The 23,350-nt window shown below is 33.9% G+C and overlaps 1 protein-coding gene across 2 annotated transcripts in view; it reads left to right on the forward strand.

Moving 5' to 3' along the window:
• The window catches only part of COL4A2 (collagen type IV alpha 2 chain), a 273,441-nt gene that overhangs the window by 69,349 nt on the left and 180,742 nt on the right, over nucleotides 1-23,350 (forward strand). For both annotated transcript variants that reach the window (XM_074192025.1, XM_074192024.1), the window contains exon 4: nucleotides 9,461-9,541. In XM_074192025.1, coding sequence (XP_074048126.1) covers nucleotides 9,461-9,541 — 81 coding nt within the window. The remainder of the gene's footprint in view (nucleotides 1-9,460; nucleotides 9,542-23,350) is intronic.

Here is a 23,350-nt window from a genome sequence, read left to right on the forward strand (position 1 = left end):
CTACTGTTTGATCTGTTCCCATATTTTATTTCATTGTTCCAGGTATGGTTAGCTATTTTCTAATAATTACAATGACACAATCTTTCTCAAATAATCAAGATTGTCAGAAGGCAGATCACTACAAAAATGATATAATTGTGTCCTTAAAAGATGAGGTCTTCATAATTATTCTTAAATTGATTATTATTTTTAAATTAATTAATCAATAATATTTAATTATTAATTAAGTTTTCTTTGTTGTGATTTACTCACACCTACTTTCTTTCATTTGTGGCTAAATACATTAAGATATAATAAAAAACCATCTGTGACCTATATAACTCTCAAGTGGCAAGGATTAAGAAGGAAACTTAGCAGAACCCCCAAATGATATCACCTCTTTAATCATAGAGGCAAAGGTTATGAGAACAGAGAAAAATGTTTTGTGGTAACCCTAGGCCAAATAAGAAGGCAAGACCTCAAGAATCAGATGCTATAGAGAAGAAGGAACAGGAAGTAAACTTAATATATTCTGTTTCTGAGGAGGAGGAGGAGGAAGAGGAGGAGGAGGAGGAGGATGAAATCTCCAAGGACCATTATTTCTTTACCCAACCAAGGATATTTAATTGAAACCAAATGGAAATAGGAATCCCTCTAGCAATGAAGGGAAAAGATCCCACAGGAAAAATTAGATGAATAGCTCAAGAAAAATAGTTTTGTCAGCTGTACATTCTAAAGATATAAGAAGGCTTGAGAATGTTAAATAACAACTCCTTAAGGATTCAGTATCAATATCCATAAATAAGATAGCTCTTCAAAATGAAATCTCCCCTACAAACTGGAAAAGAGGAAAATTGCATGAGAAAAAATATGGATTATTAGACAGATTGTGATTTCCCAGAAACCAATTTTTCTCTTAAGAAACTCACAAGCACAGAAATACAGATGAAAATTGCTAAAATTGATTAAAGCTTTACTTTGTGTAAATTGTCTAGAACTCAACTACTATCACAAAGTAGTTAAATTTCTATTGACCAGGAATGTCACAGTAGCTGATGGACTAAGACTTTCCAGACACACCATACTTCAAGCCTGAAATATGACCCCTCTCATTCTTTCCAACCCCCAGTGAAATCCTTCTCTTCCTTCAAGTCCCAATGCAAATGCCAACTCCTCCATAAAGCTTCTCAGGACCCAGGTCCTCAATAAAGCCTTCCCAGGACCCCTCAATTGAAAACAATATTTCCCTCTTTTAATTTAAATTCTCCTTTTCCTCGACACATTTTATGTTCTATGTAACTTAACAGGTTGTTTATTTGGGTTTTATTTTAAATCTTCATATTGTCAACTCCTATCACATAAGTATATGTTTAATAAATATATATCAATTAGATAATCAGCAAACATGTAAAAAGTTACTAAGTGCTAAATGCTGGGGATAAAATGAAGGTCAAAACTATTATGAGGACTGTAGAGATTGGGTACCCCATTGTAACTTCTAGAAACCCACTTGTAAAGGGAAAAAATACTCTGTGATGGACTGAAATACAAGCTACCCAGAAGCAGTATCACTGGCCTCCATTGTTGCCCAGAGAATACCAAAACTCATAAGTATATTTTAATTTTTTATTTTAGTTTTTCATCTGAAATCCTGACTCTAATAATACAACCCCCCCCAAAAAAAAACAAGGTAGTGCCCATGGAAATTCAAAGGGTCTAAGTATCTCAAGACTACAGTTTATCCACTTCAATGCTTCCAGCAGGTAGAAAGATTTGATTGTGGCTTGATTCTATTTCACAAATATAGATTTTCTGTCTTCTATATGTAAGACTATGACATACTCTTAAGATGAAACTTTGGAATGAATGATTAAAATAGGGATAAGCATCTCAGTAAATGAAATACATTAGCTCATATGCCATTTCCAATTAGTGAAGTGTCCTGGGAATTAATAGTCTTCCTAGCATCTCATGATTTGTACAAAAAAAAGAGAAGTCCTTTCATTCTAATCAGAGAAGCCTAAGAAACAAATTTTGGAGATTAAAGAACCATAGTGGTGAATTAACAATTTCCAAGGTGTCCCAAAAGCCTTAGTGCAATGGTATGCTATTAAAGCTCTAGAATACCCAGAAAAGCTTAACTGAATGAATGATATATTTTAGAGCAAAAACTCTTTGTAAAAGTCACACATAAGTCAGAAATTCCTTTATGATTAAAAAAATCACTGTTATTTTCTGTGTTTTCTATATACAACTGCATATATACATACTTTACATATTTAAATTCCCTTAGTATGTGCCATATTGGCATATATGATTTATTGATAATTATCATATTATCTTTGTAGTTTGTTTCTTTCACCTGTAGATCACCTTGTGCATATTTGATAACTTTTAACTAGACCACTTCATTGGTGGTGAATTTTTATAAAACATTTTAATAAACAATTTCTTATATCAGTATATTAGCTAAAAATTGCAAACCTACAACTAGTTTCTAATTAATTAACTAGTTTCTAATTAATTTATTAATAAAGTATCACTCAGAAAAATTTCATTTAAGAGGATTAGACATTTTATTCTCAAATCATAGGAGTGTTTTTTCTAGCTCTTGCAAAATAATTCCCTTGTTTTCATTGATATTTATGTAAATAATTTGCAGTTATTCATGTAGCAAGTTAGACTTTGGAAAATCATTCTCTGTCCCACTTCAGTTTCATTCTAGCCCTGTAGTTAAGTCTTAAATTTATAATTATATATTAATGTCTATCATTTGTATGTCATTTCTTATTATATTACCCTCTTCTCAGTAACTCATTTAAAACTTAATTGTAAAATATGTAAAATTTCAGGATTATTTTTTATCCTCATGACCCCTTTTTTCAATTAGGAGAACGGTATAGAACAAAAAAATGTGACTAGCCTGTTGAGGACTAGCATAACCTTGTACATACATGTGTGGCAAGTTTAACTGCTCTGTTTAAAAGAATAGAAACGTCAAGATTTGAGGGAAAATGGCAGACACATTGGATCTTTATCATGGAAAAGCAGAAATATTAGAGGGAAACTGGAAAATTAACTTAAATAATTAAAGCATAAACATAAACAAGAAGTCATGTTATTTACTTAATCAGGAAAGTCAGGAAAAATTGTTGGAAAGATGGTCAACAGTTTCTACAATCATGTTCTCTCACCACCATTCTCCAGGATACCAATTACCAACTAGGTCATAAAAGTTTGTTAAAGGAACCTCTTTACCAGTGAGTGTTTGATTAGAGATGCCATTTTCCACTGGCAGATCAGAGGAATTCTTTTACCACATGATTACTATATGTTTATTATGACAGTCATTTAGGCTGCAACCCAAGTAATGCCTACTCCTCCCAGCAGTCCATTGCTCCTTGACCATGGGTAACTTGTGTTCCCAGGAAGGGCAGAATTTTTCTGGTTGAGAATTTATTATTAAAAGTGAAAACCCAGGAACATGAGGACTTTCTCACATTTATTACTGCAAATAATTTGTTTCATATGACAAAATTATTTCCTGTGTTCATCATAAGGTATATAGAAGAAACCCAGAATTTAAATTAAACAGCTAGTGACACAATTTCCCATAGAAGTGCCTTCTGGGATATTTAAGGTAGATTAGTGGAAGATGCCATTATTATCTCATTGTAATGGCAAGATGGAGGATGCCTAGAAAACTCTGAATAAAATCAATTTGACTCTTTAATTCCTTAAAAAGTCATAGAATCATAAGATGCTGGAGCTTAAAAGGGACCATAGAGATCAGTCAATAGAATACCAGCCTATTTTCCAAGGCTGACAAGAAATCATCTGTCCTGTACTGGACAAGTTATATTTATCCACTAAAATTAGATTCAGTACAAAAGAAGACAAATCGTTCTTGTTTTTCAGAAGTAATTATTCCCACATTGGTAACAGATCTTGGAGGTTATTTAGATATATTTAGAGCCCTATTCTCTTAGTTCTCCATTTAGTGTTCATTCTGTGACAACACATATACTATTGCAGCAGAGGAAGCATTATAAGATCCTACTCTGAGTTTATTTTTTAGAGAAAAGATCAGATTTTGAAGAAGTCATAGACTTCTGGTTGGTTCACTCCTAGAGGAATGCAAAATCAAAATGTTCCAAGAATCTTTCACTATGTGGGCTTGACTTTCTAGAAGGATATGGTCTTAAGAATGATTTAAAGGCAATGAGACCATTATCAGACTGTGTGTGTGTGTGTGTGTGTGTGTGTGTGTGTGTGTGTGTGTGTGTTAGTGGTGTTGGAACTTCAGTCTAATTAGATGCATAGAGGCTAATCACCAAAAATTTGTCCAAGTAATGGAGCTATTACAATATGCAGCACTAGAGTATGCACATCAGTGAAATCACTCTTTCAAAGGTATACAAGAATAAAATAGTTTGCAATCCTACATTGTTTGTAAAATAGTGGTATTTCCTTTTTAATATCCTGTTAATGTTTTACCCTTGTGCCTGGAAAACTCATTTGTTTTTTTTAAAGACTGATAAATAACTTATTAAGTGAACTAGAGTTATTTGCCGCAGAATATGTACATAACATATTTGGAATGGTATACCTTGGGAGGTAAGAGGTTCTCCTACACCAGAGTCTTCAAGCAAAAGTCAAATGACTACTTGTATGGAAGTTTTAGAGAAGGCTTTTGATCTGGGTGGGTCTCCGACTCCTAGCTATGAGAATACCTAGACTATCTCATGTGTTGATGTGAAACAGAAACCTTAATTCAGTTTAAAGTGAAAAATCCCTATGTAGATTTACAGAAGGAAGGCATTTAGTTTACAATATATAAGATGTTTAAGGAGGGGGAAGAGGGAGCTGGGAATAAGTAAGTCTTTTGGGGAAAGATTGAATCTGTCATAAAATGACAAATATCTATAAACAATAACCAAATCAGATCACATAGCTGCATATTACTAGGTTTGTTCTACTTCTTGGAATTAAAGCCATCCTCATTTGAAAAGCCTTGGGCTTTCCAAAATTTTTCATGAGAACATTTGATATATCAGATCCTGGAGTAGATGCAGTGTTATTATAAGAAAAGGAAAATACAAAACATCCTGTGAGGTATCTAAGCAGAAAACTGTTACCAAAGGAAAGGAATCTGTCATCTCTGCAAAAATTTTGAACTATTATTTGGACCTTAGATAAACTAAGGCCATATGTTTTTGGCCAAAAGTTTATTGGCCATCAAGCTGTGATGTAGATAGAGACAATACAAAACACAAATTGTTGTGGAAACTACAGAACTCCCAGACATTCAACAGATGCCTGGGAGTAAAACTATCCTGGCATGCACGCAATCATGAAAAACAGACAGAAGATTTTAACCATGGAACCCATGAGAGGCAATATGGAGAAATGGAAGGAACCCTGAATTTGAAGTGAATAGAACTGAATTTGAGCACGTCTCAACTTCTTGAGTCTCAATTTTCTTATCTACTATAGGGGATCATAACTGTGCCTTTATACTGCTATGGGATCATAATTATACTGGGGCTATTGGGCAATATATAAAGTATCCTATAAATATGAATAATTAGTTGAATGTTGTGTCAGTGAATTTAAAAAAAAAATTACAAGGAAAAAAATCAGAATAATGAAGATTTGAATACCTGCAACCACTTCTCTAGATTCATTGTTTGAACTAATCAGGACCTTAGCTGTGATGATAACACAGAGCTCCTATGCTATAGGATGATTGTGAGGATTATGCATTTATTTATTCATAAAATAAACATGTAATATGTTAGGCATTGTGTTAAGCCTTGGGAGATATAAAAAAGTTACAAATGACTATCCCTACCCTCAAGGAGCTTACAATCTAATGGGAGGAAAGACAATAGAAATAAATATATACAAAGCAAGCTAGGTACAAGGTAAATAGAAAATAATTAAAAGAGAGAACGTACTGGAATTAAGGGTGGGGGGTTGGGAAAAGTCTTCCTGTAGAAGATGAGATTTTAGTTGAGACTTGAAGGGCAATATATATATATATATATATATATATATATATATATATATATATGTTATATTGCAAACCTTTAAGCATTATACATGTCCCCAAAGGCTTAGTTCCATTTTAAATGTTAGTAGCTAATAAGGTATTGGTACTATTGATATTATTATTATCATTATTAGTAATGTTAGTTTTAAATCTTTACGGGTCATCATATATAACTGTAAGTTATTATTAATGGTCTATTAGTTTCCTAGTCTCTCAATGTCCTCAGCTCCTATGACCACCACCTCCACAGTACCTCATTCACTCACAGGAATTAGTCATTCTTTAAACTTCAGTGTTCCCATGTTTGACCTCCTCATTCCTGAACACTGAAATCTTCCAATCTTATAACAGGCTTTGTCATTCCACCTCTCCTCATGAATCACATCTCCTAAACTGGCTCCTTGCACATCTGAAATAGCAATTACTTACAGCTACATCCTCAATAATGCCTCCAAGTTTCATAAATGGAGCTGGAGGGCACTGGGAAAACATTATATTCAAAACCCCATTTTATAAGGGAGGAAAGTGAAATTCAGGGAGTTTGGGGGGCCTTACTTACCACATCACGCACCTGAGTCACACAGCTGACAGGTGCCTCAGGCAGGATTTGAGCCAGCATCTTCCTGACTCCAAGACCCATGATAACACATCAAGGTGCTACTCATGATCCTGGCTCCTGGGCAAATTGGCCTTTGTATTTATGTATTCCTAGAGAGGACTGAATTCTTCTAGTTAAAGTCTGTGTTCATTGGTTATTAAGAGGGATAACCTAGGATTTAGGTTAGAGGATTGCCATTCTTACTACTTTATTGAAATTCTATCTCCAAGGTCACCAGGGACCATTTAATTACCAAACCTATTGGTCTTTTCTCAGTCCTTATCTGCCTTGACCTTCTAGCAGTATTTGTTGCTCAACTTCATTTTCTTGTTTTACATACTTGGCTTTTATGACCCTGGTTTGCTTAGCTAACCTCTCTTCAATCTCTTTTGCTCTGCATTCCTTAAGAATAAATATCCCAAAGGCACTAATTTGCTGTCCTCTCTTTTTTTTTCATCTTATCCCATCTCAATCTCATATCTTCCCTTAACTTCAATGGTCATCCATGTCTAGATGACTTGGAGATAAAATGGTAGAGTAAAAAAGATTGGATTCAGAGTTAGAAAGACCTGTATTTATGTCCCATATGAAATTCTTCCTATTTATATAACCTAGAATTTGTAATTCAAAACAAATCCCTTAAGCTCTTGAGGGTCTCAACTTCCTCCTCTAAAAAATGAGAGGGTGGGACCAAATGAGTTAAAAGTTCCCTTTCAGTTCTAAATCTATGATGCTATAATTCCTAACTGGGTAGGTAAATGATGCAGTGGATAAAGTGATAGTTCTGGAGAGAGGAGGATCTGAGCTAAAATTCCACTTCAAACACTTACCAGCTGTGTGGCCCTAGACAAGTTAAATGACATTCCCTGTTTGCCTCAGTTTCCTCATCTGTAAAATGAACTAGAGAAAAAAATGGCAAACCTCTCCAGTATCTGCCAAGGAAATACCAAAAAGTCAGACATGATTGAAATGACTGAAAACAACAACATAATTTCTAAGCTCACATATGTAGATCTGAGTTTTAGTGCCAGATTTCTAATCCCCTGCTAGCTATCCGCTTAGACATTAAGCTGGCCCATCAAACTCAAAATGTCCTAATTTGAACCCAAGGATCTCCTCTTGACTTCTTAATTTTTTTGGATAGCAGTCACTCAGACTTAAAACCTCAGTATCCTATTTGAATCTTCATTCTCTCTCAATCTTCTTAGACTTTGAGTTGCAAAGTCCTATTGCCTGTACCTGGTAAGAGCTTCCATATCTGTGGTTCCCCCCACCCTCACTATTCCTTCATTCTACTGCCATTGAAAGAGTTTTCCAATTGTTTTTCTTCTGTGCAATACATCTTTAATGATGTCCCCAAATAATTGCCTTGATGTTCAGGTGTTATCATGCTATTTCCTCAAAATAATGAGTAAATACCCTTCATTGGCTCTCCATATTGACTCTAGGATAAAATGTAACTTCCTTAGCCTGCCATTTAAGACCCTTTCTCAGTTCGGCTCTAAACATCTATTCAGTCTTATTTTATTCTAGCTGTTCTTTGATTTCGTTCTGTCTTCTATTGTGTAAGATTTAGGCAGGTGGTTCCCATGTCTGAAATGCATTCCCCTTACCTTCCTCTCAGGTTTAAACTTTTGAAATCCTTCTCTCATTATACTTCTATGAGTCTCAGTTTCCTCATCTATAAAGTTAAGGAGTGAAATAAATTCACTGATGCCTTAAGTCCCTTCTAACTCCAAATCTATAATTCTGTCACTTCCTCCAAGAATCTAAATGCCGATTCCTTACCAACCTTTCCTTTCTCTCCTCCAATCCCATCATTCTTTCCGTGTGCCTCTTTTTTACCTCTATATACCTTGTAGCATTTTCTTCAATGTAAATATTTTGCTTATTTGATTTTAAATTTCAAAAAGGCAGAAATAGTGTCATTTTTATTTTTATATCTCCAGTATTGAGTACAAGAGGGTAGCTTAATAAATATGTATTGAATTTAATAATTTTGCAATTTTCTGTGTTCCTGAATTGTAATAGTATCTGTTAATTATATGATTCTCAAATTCATTTTTGATGAAAGTTTTAGAAAATCATAATGAAATGGTCATACCAAGCTTTTCAAATAATAATAACAATCTATCAGAGTTTCAGAAATTTATTATTTTTATAATCTTATACTACTGTCCTGTTAAATTTTCTAAAATAAAAAATCGTCTCTAGCATTATAGTATAATAGTAATATAATACAACAAATGCAACAAACATTTATTAAATGCCTCACATATGCAGAACATTGTCTTGGGTCCTAGAGATCATATAAAGTCAATCAAATTTAGAAGGAATCAAGGTAAGCTTCATTGAAAAAGCAATTGTGTGACCTTGGTCAAATCACTTCACCTATGTGCCTCAATTTTCTCATCTAAATAAAGGGGGCAATAATAACACCTTCCTCCCAAGGTTGCTATGAGGATTAAATGAGATAATGTCTATAAAGCACTTAACACTTTCTGAGGCAGAGTAGGTACTTAAATGCTCCCCCCCCCATTCTTCTTTCATTGCTTCCTTCTTTCCTTTTGTCATTAGATGTTTACACCCTTCAAGAAAACTATTACTAAAAAAATAACTTTATAAATCACACCCCTCTCCCATTTCCAAGTAAGTTCTATATGTATAGCATAATATGTATATGGAACGAGCAAAGTATACCAAGTCCACCTATACTTGATTATTTGATGTATTTTTTCTTCATTAGACCTTTGATATTAATTATACTTATATTAATAATTGTAGTTGAAATTACTTAACTATTTTCTTTTCTTCTTTTGTTTTCTCAGGGTGTGAAAAAATATGATGTTCCCTGTGGTGGAAGAGACTGCAGTGGAGGTTGTCAATGCTACCCTGAGAAAGGAGCCCGGGTAAATATACAAATATCTTTTTTTGTTTAAAAATACAAGTTAGGAATTCATTAAAGATATCAAAAAAAGATTTTTAAAGCAAAGATTCTGTTACCTGATTGTCTCAAATTATTCCTATACTTCCTTGGAAGGTAAGTTCTTCTGAATGACTTATTCTCCACCCAAGATGTTTAAAGAAGACTTTTCCTGAATATATGAATAAACAACAATCTACTTTTCCAAATAAATTTATTTTACACCAGTTGAAAGACATTAAATTAAAACCGTGATTATGTTATCATGCATTGCTATTTGTTTCTCTTGTTTAGTATCATATATATGCATTTATACAGATATCACAAGTATTTGTTGTAAACAAATTTAAACAAATTTATAACAATAATATTTATAAATTTTAAGATAATGCATAACTCAAAATCAAGATACCCTGAATTGTGCAGCATAGAAAGTAAGATCCTAGTACTTTTTTAGGGTCAAAATTCATCAAATTATGACATAAAAGAGTTGATTGTCCTTTAATGACTTCTCTTTTTTTTATTTACTTCATTTCAAAGGCAGTTGTCCCAGATTTATATATTATCTACCCAAAGTTAGTGTGCTTAAAAGGAAAGGGTTATATTTTTTAATGATGAAAAAAAAGCTTTACATTTAAAATATGGCCTCAGCTCCTAAATGGTTTGTGTTATAAGAAAATGTCTGCAACCTTGTCTTTTAAAATAAAAAAGTTCTGTTTTACCTATTTTCTTGCCCATGAGAGACAATTAAAAATGTCTATTGAGGTGATTTACCTAAATATCCAGCTAGTAAAATAATTTCCTGAATGCCTATTGAGATGAGAAATCGATAGAATATTAGAGAAAAGCCTGGCAAAAGGATAACTTGCCTAAATGAAGAAAATTAAACTTTAAATTAAACTTTAAAATTAAACTTAAACTTGAGAGCAGAAGCTTTATATTATCTTTTCTTTTGTATATCTCTTCGTTATTAGCACAATGTTTTAAGTGTGGCATTCATTTATTGAATTTGCAGATATTTCAGTTTATCTTTTGCCTCATATCAACTGGTTCTGATATAATTCATTCTTTAAGGATCATCAAAGGCAGAAGGAAAAAGATAATTAAATCATGTATCACAAGACTCAAAATGTTAAAATGATCGATTCTGTCATTTAGTCATTTGTTATCTATTTATACAAATTTGCAAATACTGATGCCTTTGTGAATCCTAATTATTTAAAAGGAGGGACTGAATATATTAAGATCAAATAAAGGCAAATCAAATTTATTTAAAAATATTTGAGTTAATCTGATCACCATCAAACACCACTAAAAATAACAAAAGCCTCTAAGTGCTTTCCCTTTATTCTGCTTTTGGCAGGGAGGGAGACAGGAGAGGGTATTGGGAGTATTTCTAATTAAGATCTTATTTGTGAATTTAGTAATCAAAAAAAATAGGAGTGGGCTTTTGGAAAGTATAATGTTTACTTAAAATATTCAACCTTTCTCTGTCCCCTGTAATACAGACTACTAAAAGTTGGCACTATGAACAGAAAATATTGCTTTCTTTCACTGAGACCAACTGGACTTAATTTGTTGGAGTTTTTTTCCCCCTGTAGCATATTTTTCTGAATTTTTATCTGTGTTTCATTTGTTGTCTCTAATTCTGTCAGGGCTTTTTGCCTTTGAGTCATATATCCTCTTTAGGAATTATGTGTTCTTTTCCACATTCATTTGAAACATGCCACTGTTCTCATAGACAACTGAGAATTCCTTCCAGGAGTGACCTGTTCTTGTTTGAAAAATAAGTTAGAGTAAACTTAAGGTGCCCTAGCTTATTTTATGTATATATACATATACGTATGTATAATACATATATATATATATATATATGCATGTGAATGTAGTGGTTTAGAAGATCAGTTCTTATGCCAATTACTTGATAGAGAATAAAAATATGGAGTGTTGAATATAAATTTTGGAGGCATTGAATACAGATCAAAATAGATTTTGACTAATTTGCTATGAAAAACTTAGAGACCAACTATATGTAGTGTTTCAGGAGTAATTAAATATAATCCCATCAACATTTAATATTTGATATTTTAATGAATTCAAGATTTCATCAAATTCATCCAAACCATATCATTCTGTTCCATTCTAATGATAAATTTTAAAATTATATTGTAATATTTGATAAGATTAAATTGCTTGACAATAACAATATTTTAGTATGGATGCACTCTAGCCTATATCATTCTTCAATTACATTCTTTTAGATAATATTAAAAAAACCCTCAATGTAATATTATTAATTCCACTTTAATACCATAATTTATTGACATTTTCTATAATATCTTGACAGTGATTTAATTCTATTAAACTAACATTTTTAAGTGCCTATCTCATGCAAGTTTAAGAATCAATGGCAAAAAACAAAGAATCCCTGTCTTCAAATAGCTTATAGCATCTTTGTTATTATAACAGAAAATATGCAATTATAGAGTCAGATAACTAAAGAAAATTAAGTTAAATTTCTAAAATGTTCATGGTTTTCTTCTAAATTAATCAATAATTTTTCTTGTTTGGGGTAACCTTAGGTTTTAGCTGGGCCTGGAGTTCAGGAAGTTTCTTCTTCCTGAGTTTAAGTCTAGTCTCAGATACTTGCTAGGTATAACTCAAGAAAGTCACTTTAATCTGTTTACCTTAGTTTCTGAACTGTCAAATGAGCCAGAAAAGGAAATGGCAAACCACTCCAGAGTCTTTGCCAAGAAAACCCCAAATGGGGTCATGAAGAATTGGACATGACTGAACACAACAAGTGAATCAATTAAATGTGGCATTTATTAAATTTTTGCTGTATGTAAAACATTGTACTAAGAACTGGGAATAGAAATACAAAGAAAAAGAAAGGCAAGTGAGTGCCCTCAAGGAGCTTACATTCTAATGGGGGGATAGCAGTGCATAAAAGAGCTGGAAAGTAAGGAGAAGGAGGAAGAGAAGATAATCCCTGGGTACAAAATGAAAAAGGAATCTGTAAAGTCAGAAGCTGAGTCAGGTTGAGATGAATTTGGCATGGGAATTTCTTCAAATGGCGGTTCAAAAGAACTCTGCAAGGAAACTGCTCAAGGAATAGATGCATCTCAAATATGAAAAGATTGATGGAGCAAAAGTAGACCTTTAGTTTGGGGAAGTCAGCAACAGGGTTAGAAGTGATCTTATTGGCTTAGTGATTACTTGGTTTTATAACTATTTGTTACACAGCCACAAGAATGTCTCTTCTAGGGGTGGCTAGGTGGCACAGTGGATAGAACACCAGCCCTGGAGTCAGGAGTACCTGAGTTCAAATCTAGCCTCAGACATTTAATCATTACCTAGCTGTGTGGCCATGGGCAAGCCACTTAACCCCATGTGCCTTGCAAAAAAATCTCTTCTATGAATATTCACAACTTTATCTGGCAGAATGTCTTTACTTCAAGTTTTAGTGATTGATCCTTAGTTTGAGGTTACAGATGTAGCTATAGGAACAATCTTAACCTAGTTGTCAAGCTAAAAAAGATTTATGAGAATAGGTAGAATTCATGTTCATGATCTAACAAGAAAAGACCCTAGAAGCCAAAAATAACTATCTCCCTTACCCATTTGTCCAATTGTTTCCACCAACAGAGAACCTTTAGGTTCCTCTCCCTTTCATCTTTTTTTTTTAATTATCCCCCTGCTATCCAGGACAAAACATGAAAGTGATTAGTGTAATAAAGGTCTTGGTATAATGTAAGGTATTAATGGCATATCAAAGGCTCTCATTCTTACTGGATAAGCAACAAATAAACACCTTGAGTTTGGAAGTCAGAATTTCTTCAAAATGTTAGTGAAAGGAAAAGGAAAAGATTCAAATTCTATTTCTCTAGTTGATAATTTTTCTTAGGGCTGGCCTTTTATATTTTCAGAATGATTAATTTTTTGGAGAAAATGTATACTTTGGAGAGAAGGTGATGAGATTAAAGTTTTTACCTGCCTCAGTACTATAAACCTCATAAGGGTACAATAAATATTTGTTAGTTGAGTGGTTGGTTTACTACTAATTCAGCCAGAATTGTGATCTGCTGTATGAGGAGGTATCCTGCTCTACGTTTGAATTCAAACTTTTTTAAGTAATGTAATGTATAAAAATAGCAGTTGGCCAAATTCTGCTATTTCAAAAGATGTGTGCAGAGTCTGTTCTTTCCCACACATTTCCCTGGAGTCATTTGCTATATATTTTCCCCACAATGCTACCGTAACAGACACTAAAATGCCTGGCTGCAGACCTCTTGGCTAAGAAGGGGTTTCTAATCCCTGAACACTTTGCTAAATCAACCATAAATGGTAAAGAGTAAATTTTTCCCTTGCCATGGTGACAGCCAGAATCAGAATGTGTATATTACAAGACAAACTTTTTGGCCCTTTTGAAAAATCATAAAGTATTATACAAATTACAATTTCCAAATGGAACCTCGTGTTTCCAAATAAATTAGTTCAAATTCTTTCAATTGTGTCCAATCCTTTGTGACTCCATTTGGAGTTTTCTTAATACTGAAGTGGTTTGTCATCATTTTACAGAAAAAGAAACTGATGTAAACAGGGTTAAGTGACTTGCCCAAAGTCATACACCTAGTAAATGTCTGGGGTCATCAGGAAGATGGGTCTTGACTCTACTTCCAACACTCCTAACTGCCCTTCCAAATGAATGGGGTTTGTTCAAAATCATTGAAATTGATTCTCTCCTTTTTTGTTTTGTTTTGTTTTGGGGTTTTGGTTTTTTTTTTTTTTGGTTTTTGCAAAGCAATGGGGTTAAGGGACTTGCCCAAGGCCACACAGCTAGGTAATTATTAAGTGTCTGAGGTCAGATTTGAACTCAGGTACTCCTGACTCCAGGGTCAGTGGTCTATCCACTGCGCCACCTAGCCGCCTGATTCTCCCCTTTTTAGAGGAGAGCATGTACTGTTTTTACAGGGACAATCAAGGCTAATGGTAACATCCAATGATGTCCAAAGATAGAGTTGTGATTAATCCTTTGGCAATAGTTATTGTAATTCCCCAGAAGTAACAGGTTTTTCCCAATTCTGACAAACGATAATAAAAGACTATTATTTTTGGTGGTTTCTCTTTTTTGCTATATGTTAGACTGAAAAAAGAATAAGGATAAAGGACTCTATATCCTAAAATACTTAAAAACCTTATAAGTATGTACAAAGGTTAATTAATCTGTTGCTTGGGTTCTAGCTTCTTCCCAGCCATCTCTTTAGTATTTCTGATTTAGTTTTAAAGAATTTAACATTTTCCATCCTATGATTTGAGCTTCTATAGTTGAAATATTCGTTCCAAATTATATAAAAAATTATAGATTAAAATCTTGATTCAATAACAACATATAGTATACTCATTTTGTCTGTACTAATGGGTAATAGAATTGGTAGTCAGTTCTATACTTGTCCTGTTTTTATTTTTCTTTGAATGAATGAAGAAGCATTTATTGATGTGCCTTGAGCACTGGATAGAAATAGAAAAGCAAGACATTCTCTGCTCTCAATGATCTCACATTCTAATATGGAGAAAGAGCATGTATTCAGCTATAAGTCAGATGAAAGGGTCCCCTTGGTCCTTAAAGGACAGCAGGAAAGCAGGTGGTAAGGTATCTTCTTAAATGCCATTTCCAGTGGGAAAATCATATCTGTTTCTTATATTTGATAGTACCAATGTCAAAGAATTTCCTTTCCTGGATCTACAGTCACTGTGACTGCTGAGGAAGCAATGATTGGCACATATACAGAGACCATTGCCAGTTCATATCTCTAAGGGATGATGACTGAGGAAGAATGGCTGGAAGTCCCCCTAGGAAGTCTTTCCTAATTCTGACTTTATAATATTTCAGTGTTTCACCAGTTATACTAATGAAGTCATGAAGTTATCAAAAAAATAATTAATCATAGTTCAAACTAACTGAAATCAGTTTGCTAAGTAGGAAGAGGTTGAGGGAGGAAGAATAGAGGAAGGGTAAGGCAAAAGATTTTTTAAAAATAAAAATTAATAAGATGTATCATTCCCAAAAGTTTAGAAATCATTGCCCCCAGAAAAATCTCCAAAAGGAAGACTACAGTTCATAAAAAAGGAACACTCATACAGGCTAGCCAGACTTTCAGAGAATTCATAGAATCTTGAAGGCAGTCCAGCTCCCTCACTTTAGAGATAGAAAGATGCTTTATATGATTTATATGACTTTCCCAAGGTCACACAGTCAAATGACAGACTCTAGATAAGAATTTAGGTTTTTTCCTTTCCCATCTAGTGTTTCACACAGATAAGAGAAACTAAGAAACAAAACTAGAAAATAGGAATTCCTTCTCATTATGGGGTGACTAGTTTTGTTTTACTGTTAGATTTGTCATATAGACAAAACTTTCTCATGACTTTAAGATCCCTCCCTGAAACTCAAAGCAAATAACTCCTAGAATCCCAATATTTTTTCAAATGCAAACAGTGAACCTGACAGAAAAAGAAAGAAAGAAAAAGAGCTCTAAGTGATAGAAAACTGAAGCAAGAACTATCTTAGAGATAGTTGCAGGAGAATTATTCTTGCCATGTAAGAATTGTTGTATCTACTTTGAAGAAATAGATTGGGATCAAAATAGCATATATGAGTTTAAAGCTGGAAAATATCCTAAATGTCATTCTGTCCAATTGTGTCATTTTATCAATGGGTAAGTTGAAACCCTAATGTACTTAGAGATTTATCCAGAATTATACAAATAGCAAGTAGCAGAGTTGGAATTCAAACCCAAGCACTGTGAGAAAATACAACATTCTTTCCATCATACATTGGATCTGGGATAAGGACAGAGGTATATTTTCATTAATATAAGGAATTTCCAGGGGAAGAAACTTCCTCTTCCAATGTAGGTCAGCAATTTCCCTGTGACTTATATTCTTAATGCATTGTCTAGTACACTGACAAACTAAATGACTTCCTGAAGATCACATTTAAAATGTCAGTGATCATCTTGACTTCAAGGACAGCTCTCTAGCTATTAAACCAGGTGGCGAAGTGGTTAGAGCCCTGCCCCTAAAGTCAGGAGGACCCAAGTTCAAATATGGACTCAGACACTTAATAATTACCTAGCTGTGTGCCCTTGAACAAGTCCCTTAACCCCACCGCTTTGTAAAAACTAAATATTTTATTTTTTCCAATTACATCTTAAAACAATTTTTAACATTTTTTAAAAGTTTGGATTCCAGGGGCGGCTAGGTGGTGCAGTGGATAAAGCACTGGCCCTGGAGTCAGGAGTACCTGGGTTCAAATCCAGTCTCAGATACTTGATAATTACCTAGCTGTGTGGCCTTGGGCAAGCCACTTAACCCCATTTGCCTTGCAAAAACCTAAAAAAAAAGTTTGGATTCCCTTGCTCTCTCTCCTCCTCTTTCCCTGAGACTGTAAGCAATCAATATAATTTAGGTAGTTCATGCAGTCTCTTGATAGTCTTAGGGAAAGGCAATATAGAGTGAAATAGAATAACAGTCCAGCAAAATAATTGGGACCTGAATTGTCATGAGGTAGGATGGCCACCGATTCTTGAGATGAATTCCCATAAAGTTTGATTTGTAGTTGTTCACACAAACACACACACACACACACACACACACACACACACACACACACACACACACAAACCCTTAAGATGTCACCCACTTTGTTCAAATAGGAGTGCAATTTTTGATGAAGTAAAAATAAAATAAATATTCCTATGACCCATCAAATCATATTACCATAGTAAAGAGACCAAAATCCATTACTTATGTAAAGTGAAAAATTCCCATTGGCACCCATAAATGTTGTGACCATTTTGCCCAGATAATTTGAAGATTAAAAGTGGAAGGGGAAAATGAGAAAGAAGGGGAAGCAATTGCAATCAATTCCTTACACAAGCTCTTGCTACAGACATAAGGGTAATAACCATTCAAATGTTTTTTCCAAATGCTTTGCCATTTCCAACCAGTGGGCATTTACTGGCATGTCCATGTAGCAATCTTTGCAGAAATTATCCCCATAACTTTTATTAGCTGTCACAAAGTCTAGAGGGAGTAAAGGATTAACTATCCAAATATATTGACAAACAGGCCAAATTTAATGTTCTCTGAACCCATATCTACATTTAACTTTCACTCACTTTCAAAAGCATGCTATTATTTTTAGTGTACTTTTGAAACTAGCAAGTCCTTACTTCCTTGATGATGATGCCAGCTGCAGCATTTCTACAACTTTATTATTTTCCTGAGGAAAAATTGTTTTTTGCATAGGGTAACCATTATCTTAAAACCTAATCATCTGAGTTTAAATAATGAGAATTTTACATCCTTTATATGCTATCCTAAACTTCAGTTGTACTTTTTATGCTTCTGAAATGAGAGTAGAAAGGATTTCCCTTAATTTTGAGTTCCCTAATTCCTACATCTGAAATTTTTATGAAATAAAAATAATCTCTCCTTATTGATTAGCATTCAACAACTTTTTATAATCAGATTAATGGACATAGACCAACACTGTGCAACAGAAAATATGAATATTTTTGTTGTATCAGACAACATGTAAGCAGCAATATGCTGGTGAATGTTTAACAACAATTTCTCTGAAGAAAAAAATGTACTCATAAGACACTTCTAAACTTAATCTATGTTGTTAACATTTTTGGCATCACTTTAAGTTTAAAAATCAACAAAAACAATAAATCAAAACCTTATTTTGTAGTTGTTGATTTCTGAAGTGCAAATTCTCACACTGAATAATTAACAGTCAACTCTGAGACTGTTTGAACAGGCTCTAGTGTAATCCTGCATAAAAGCATGTTCTTTAAGTCGAACTTTAAAGAAAATTGATAGAAATGAGCTATACTATGCCAGTGAGAAGAAAGTTACAGGGTCTGTGACTATGAAAATTGTAACAACAAAAAGTAATTTAATATACACCAGAATCTAGACAATATTAGGGGGTAATATGATTTACAATAAGTATACCACATGGGTCATTTATTAAAATACTGAAAAGGTCATTATAATGTCAGTATCGCAGAATGAACTCCCCCGGGAGTATTATAGCAAAGAACTAATAATAGGTTTTTAAGAGAAAATTCATTTCAATTCTTATAACTTGTCAAGGGAGGAAGCATCTAGAAATCTGGAAAATTATTGGTTTTATGCTATAATTCTGTGTTGTCATATCAGCAAAATGTCACATTAAGAAGAAAGCATAAATCCCCTCTCTGAAAACTAATTGCAGGGCTCTAGTCATGAAATAATCAGTCTATGCTGAAACCACTAACAATGCACATCACTGTATGGTCAGCTAAGCAAATATTGGTCAAATGATATAGTCAACTTGGCACATCATTTTCTGTGGTTTATTTCCACAAATAAATGAACTCTTGACTTCTTGGATCTTTTAGTTTCTGAGTAAAGGACAAGGAATTCGTTATCTAGGTGGGAAAAGCTCTAGATTTGAGGGTAAGAGAACCTCGGACTTACTAATAGTAGCTTTGGGCAATCATTCTGAAGCTTGATTTTGTCATCTCTCTAGGAGACATCTGAAAGTTTTTTCAGTTCCGAATCTATAATCCATGAGTTCTATTTCTATTATTTTTACGCAGTCTATCCCAATGATCAGTATAAAGTAGTGGCTATGCTTTTTTTAGGGGTAGCCAATACTTTTCTTCTGATTCCATCTGCTGATTTAAGATTGCAATTTCAATATTTTAAAGTTTTAACAATGAGTAGTTTATTGAACTATGATCTTGGAAATAAGACAGATTTTCCAGTTTTTCTCTTTTACTTTATCCATTGTCTATACCTTCATCACTTTTAGAATAGAACAGCAGGGTGGCTAGGTGTTGCAGTGCATGAGCACCAGCCCTGGAGTCAGGAGTACCTGAGTTCAAATTCGGCCTCAGACACTTAATAATTACCCAGCTGTGTGGCCTTGGGCAAGTCACTTAACCCGTTTGCCTTGCAAAAACCTAAAAAAAAATAATAGAACAGCAATTGTCAAAGGGTGTGCCATGAATTGGATAGAAATTACACTTGCAAACATATGAGCTTATGTAGGGTGCTATAGTTCCTCAAGGCAAAAAACATCACTGTGAATGGGGGAAAATTAAGAACTACTGAAGTAGAGTCATATTATGATCCTCTAGGTATTGGTTGAGAGGTTCCCTCTTACCTTTTTATCTTTGGTCACATTCTCTATTACCTCTCTTGCATCAAGAGTCTTATTGAATGCACATTAAAATAATGAAATTAAAATAATAAAGTAGAAAGGAAAGGATACAAGATGATAGGGAAGATAAAAATATCTAATTTTTCATGTAAAAATATCTAAGCAGATTTGTTTCTGACTTACAGTCCACCACCTTTTCAAACATTATAACTATTTCCACTAACTGCCTTCAAGGCAATTTTTAGAAAACTAGGATTAAAATATGTATTGTAATGAAAGTATTGATTTTGCAGGAACTTGAGAACAAATGAAATGAAGGTTTTCCTCTAGTAGAGGCAAACCAGAAGAATGAAAGCTATCACAGGACCTTACAATGAATTCCTCTGGTATATAGTCTAGTCAGTAGTGATTACTTCTAGGATTGCAAAACACTGATTAAGCTAATTCTAAATGTTTTGAAATAAAAAATACTTTGGGAAAATGATATTATTTTCATCTCTTTGCAGAAATCATGTCTATAACTTAACTATCTCTCATTTTTATAATACTTTCACAAACTGAGGATGGTTACAATAACCTGGATTGGAAAGTTTCAAGTCTTTGCTGCTTCTGTGTGTTAGCTGAAACATCAGTTTTTTTAAGTCCTGTTTGATTGAACATTTTGACATCTTTGGCAAAAAGTCATTTTTTTTTTCCTTTAGGGAATAAATGCCAATCTTCAAAGTATTTAACTTTGTTTTATGTATTTCCAGTCCATTCTTAGTAAACAATTACAGGATTTTTGAAAGAGCATGGCTCAAATCGATAATAATCTACTCTAAGCTTTCTAAAAGTTTTGCTAAAAATAGAAATTTTTCTATGAATTTGCATTCAAATATTAGAGAAATTTAATTTTTGCATAATAAATAACTTCTGCTTAAATCATTTTGATGACTTGATGAAAATTCCATTGTATTTGTGAAGTTTTAAAACTATATAATGTTGGCTTCCATTAAGAAATATTTCCCCCTCAAAACACTTATAGGTAGTATAGATAAAACATAGACTATTTTTTAAAGTACATATTATTCAGTGAGGTTTCTTATAGCTAAAAATGTAGATATTATTCCAGGAGTATGAGTTAGCCTAGGAAGATCTGGGCTTTTCCTCTTCAACAAAATAGAGATAATTTCTCTTTATTGTATAGATATTGTATAATTTTAGCTCTCTGCTTCATAAATTATTGGTATTGCTTCAATAAGAAAAATTCATTGTTTTGCAGTATCTTGTACAGTTGTTTCAGTTGTGTCCCACTTTTCATGACTCCATTTCTGGTTTTCTTGGCAAAGATAGCATATTTGCTATTTGATTCTGCAGCTAATTTTACAGGTGAGGAAAGTGAGGCAAATGGAGCTTTCACAAAGCCAGTAAGTATCTGAGACCAGGTCTGAAATCAAGAAGTTGAGTCATCCTGACTTCAGATCCAGAAGTCTTTCCATTTTTCTACTTAGCTAAGACAGAGAGAGACACACACACACACACACACACACACACACAGAGAGAAAGAGAGAGAGAGAGAGAGAGAGAGAGAGAGAGAGAGAGAGAGAGAGAGAGAGAGAGAGAGTTTGACTGTGTCCATTTCTTTATGATCCCATTTAGGGTTTTCTTAGCAAAGATACTGGAGTGGTTTGCCATTCCCTTCTCTACCCCTTTTTACAGATGAAGAAATTGCCAAAAAAATAGGTTTAAGTGACTTGCCCAGGGGTCACACAGTTATTAAGGATCTGATGTTAGATTTGAACTCAGGTCTTCCTTACTCTAGGCCTAACACTCTAGCCACTTGCCACCTAGTTGACCCTCTTTACAGTCAGAATTCAAATATTCTCAAGATTCTCTGAGATTCTGTCTGAATAAGGAAACATTCTGAACAGTCTAACCAAAAAGGGCTCACTTTGGAACTACATTTGCAATTGAGCCCAATAACAAACAGTGACCAAAAGTAGTTCAAGTTAGACTGTTAGGCTGTCTGACTCATATGAAGTCAGACTACAAAGCAAAGCTTCAAAAGGGCATGGGTTCTCTCATTACTTGGAAAGATCAAAATGTCTCTGTTGCTTTCCTTTTCTATCCAACCTAAAAGCTTAACATCTACATAGGTTAAAAATTGAAAGAGGCTTTGCTTCCCAAGTTACCTGATTCATTTATGGTGATGACAAAAATACTCCCAATAGCAGAAACAGGAGCAATTATATCAGATGGAGGTTTGCAACCAAAAAAGAATCTGGGAGGAATTAATTCTAGACAAATAATCACCATAGACTAATAAATACACATCGATGTTGTTGGTATTGATGTTTTCTATTATTTCTTTGCCTTTGTAAAATGTTGTGACTGTGATCCAAACCTCAAGTCTGTTTTAAATTTTAAAAATAAAACAGCAGGTCAAATGAATTCTGCAGTGAAGCTGGTCTTTAAGAACAACAAAGTGCTACAGTTTCTTATTTAAGAACTAATATAATTTAACATCACCCATTAAGACTTCCTTCTAAGTACATAAGATTTCAGAAATGGTTATGGCATAATTAAGCAATTAAAGCATAATAGAGCTATAGTTAGGCAAGTCATATATTGGCAACCGCTTTTGCAATGCACCCATCTCTGCTGTAGGCTAGCTGTCACAGAATCATCAGTTTAGAACCAGAAGGCTCTTTAGAGTACAAGCCCTCTCATTTTATAGATAAGGAAACTGAGACCCAAAGAAGTTGAGGGAGTTGCCCAGTGATAGAGATAGTGACAAATGAACCCAGGTCCTTTGATGCCCACACCAATGATTTTTTTCTTGTAGAATGTGGCAGAGCTAGGATCCAAATCCCTGTCCTCTGACTTTAAATCCATTATTTTTTTCCCAATGTACTACAACAGATGTAAAAGTGCTTTCATATTGAACTACTTCTGAATTATGGAGGCTAGAATTAGTAACCTAAAGTGTGATCAAAGAAAAAGCAAAGAACATCTATTAGAGAAATAACAAGTACATACAAATTTAGAACAAAATTTTCAGGATTCCTGGAGGGTGGAAAACTATTAAGAAAAATCAGAAAAAAAAGAATAATAAATGAAGAACCAATACCTAAGATGCAGAAAATCAAATAACTGAAGGGAGACTTCTTTGGGTTCAGTGAAGTGGGATCATTGGCTTGTATGCCTACTACAACAAAGACACAATGTGAGGATCAAGTGTCCTGATGGAGTGGAAAGAGCACTAGACTGGAATTCAAGAGCTTTGCATTCTGTTCCCAGGTTCACCTCTAATCAACCATGAGCTATCAGGCAGGTCTCCTAATTATCTGGTCCTCAGTTTCCTCATCTGTAACATTAAGGTGTTGATATCTCTAAAGTCTTCCTAAATTGATATGGTTTTCAGATAAAAGGAAGGTCTCAACTGGAGGATACAAAATAGGCTAATTTTAAATAGAAAACATTGCATGTAAGGAATAATGGGAATGTAATGAGAGTTTTCATCTCAGCAAATGAAATTTTCCTTTTTGCTCACCTAATTCTTGCCATACTATTCCACTCATATTGAGGTGCTGC

The sequence above is a fragment of the Macrotis lagotis genome, chromosome 6, assembly GCF_037893015.1.
Source record: "Macrotis lagotis isolate mMagLag1 chromosome 6, bilby.v1.9.chrom.fasta, whole genome shotgun sequence".
Lineage (NCBI taxonomy): Eukaryota > Metazoa > Chordata > Mammalia > Peramelemorphia > Peramelidae > Macrotis > Macrotis lagotis.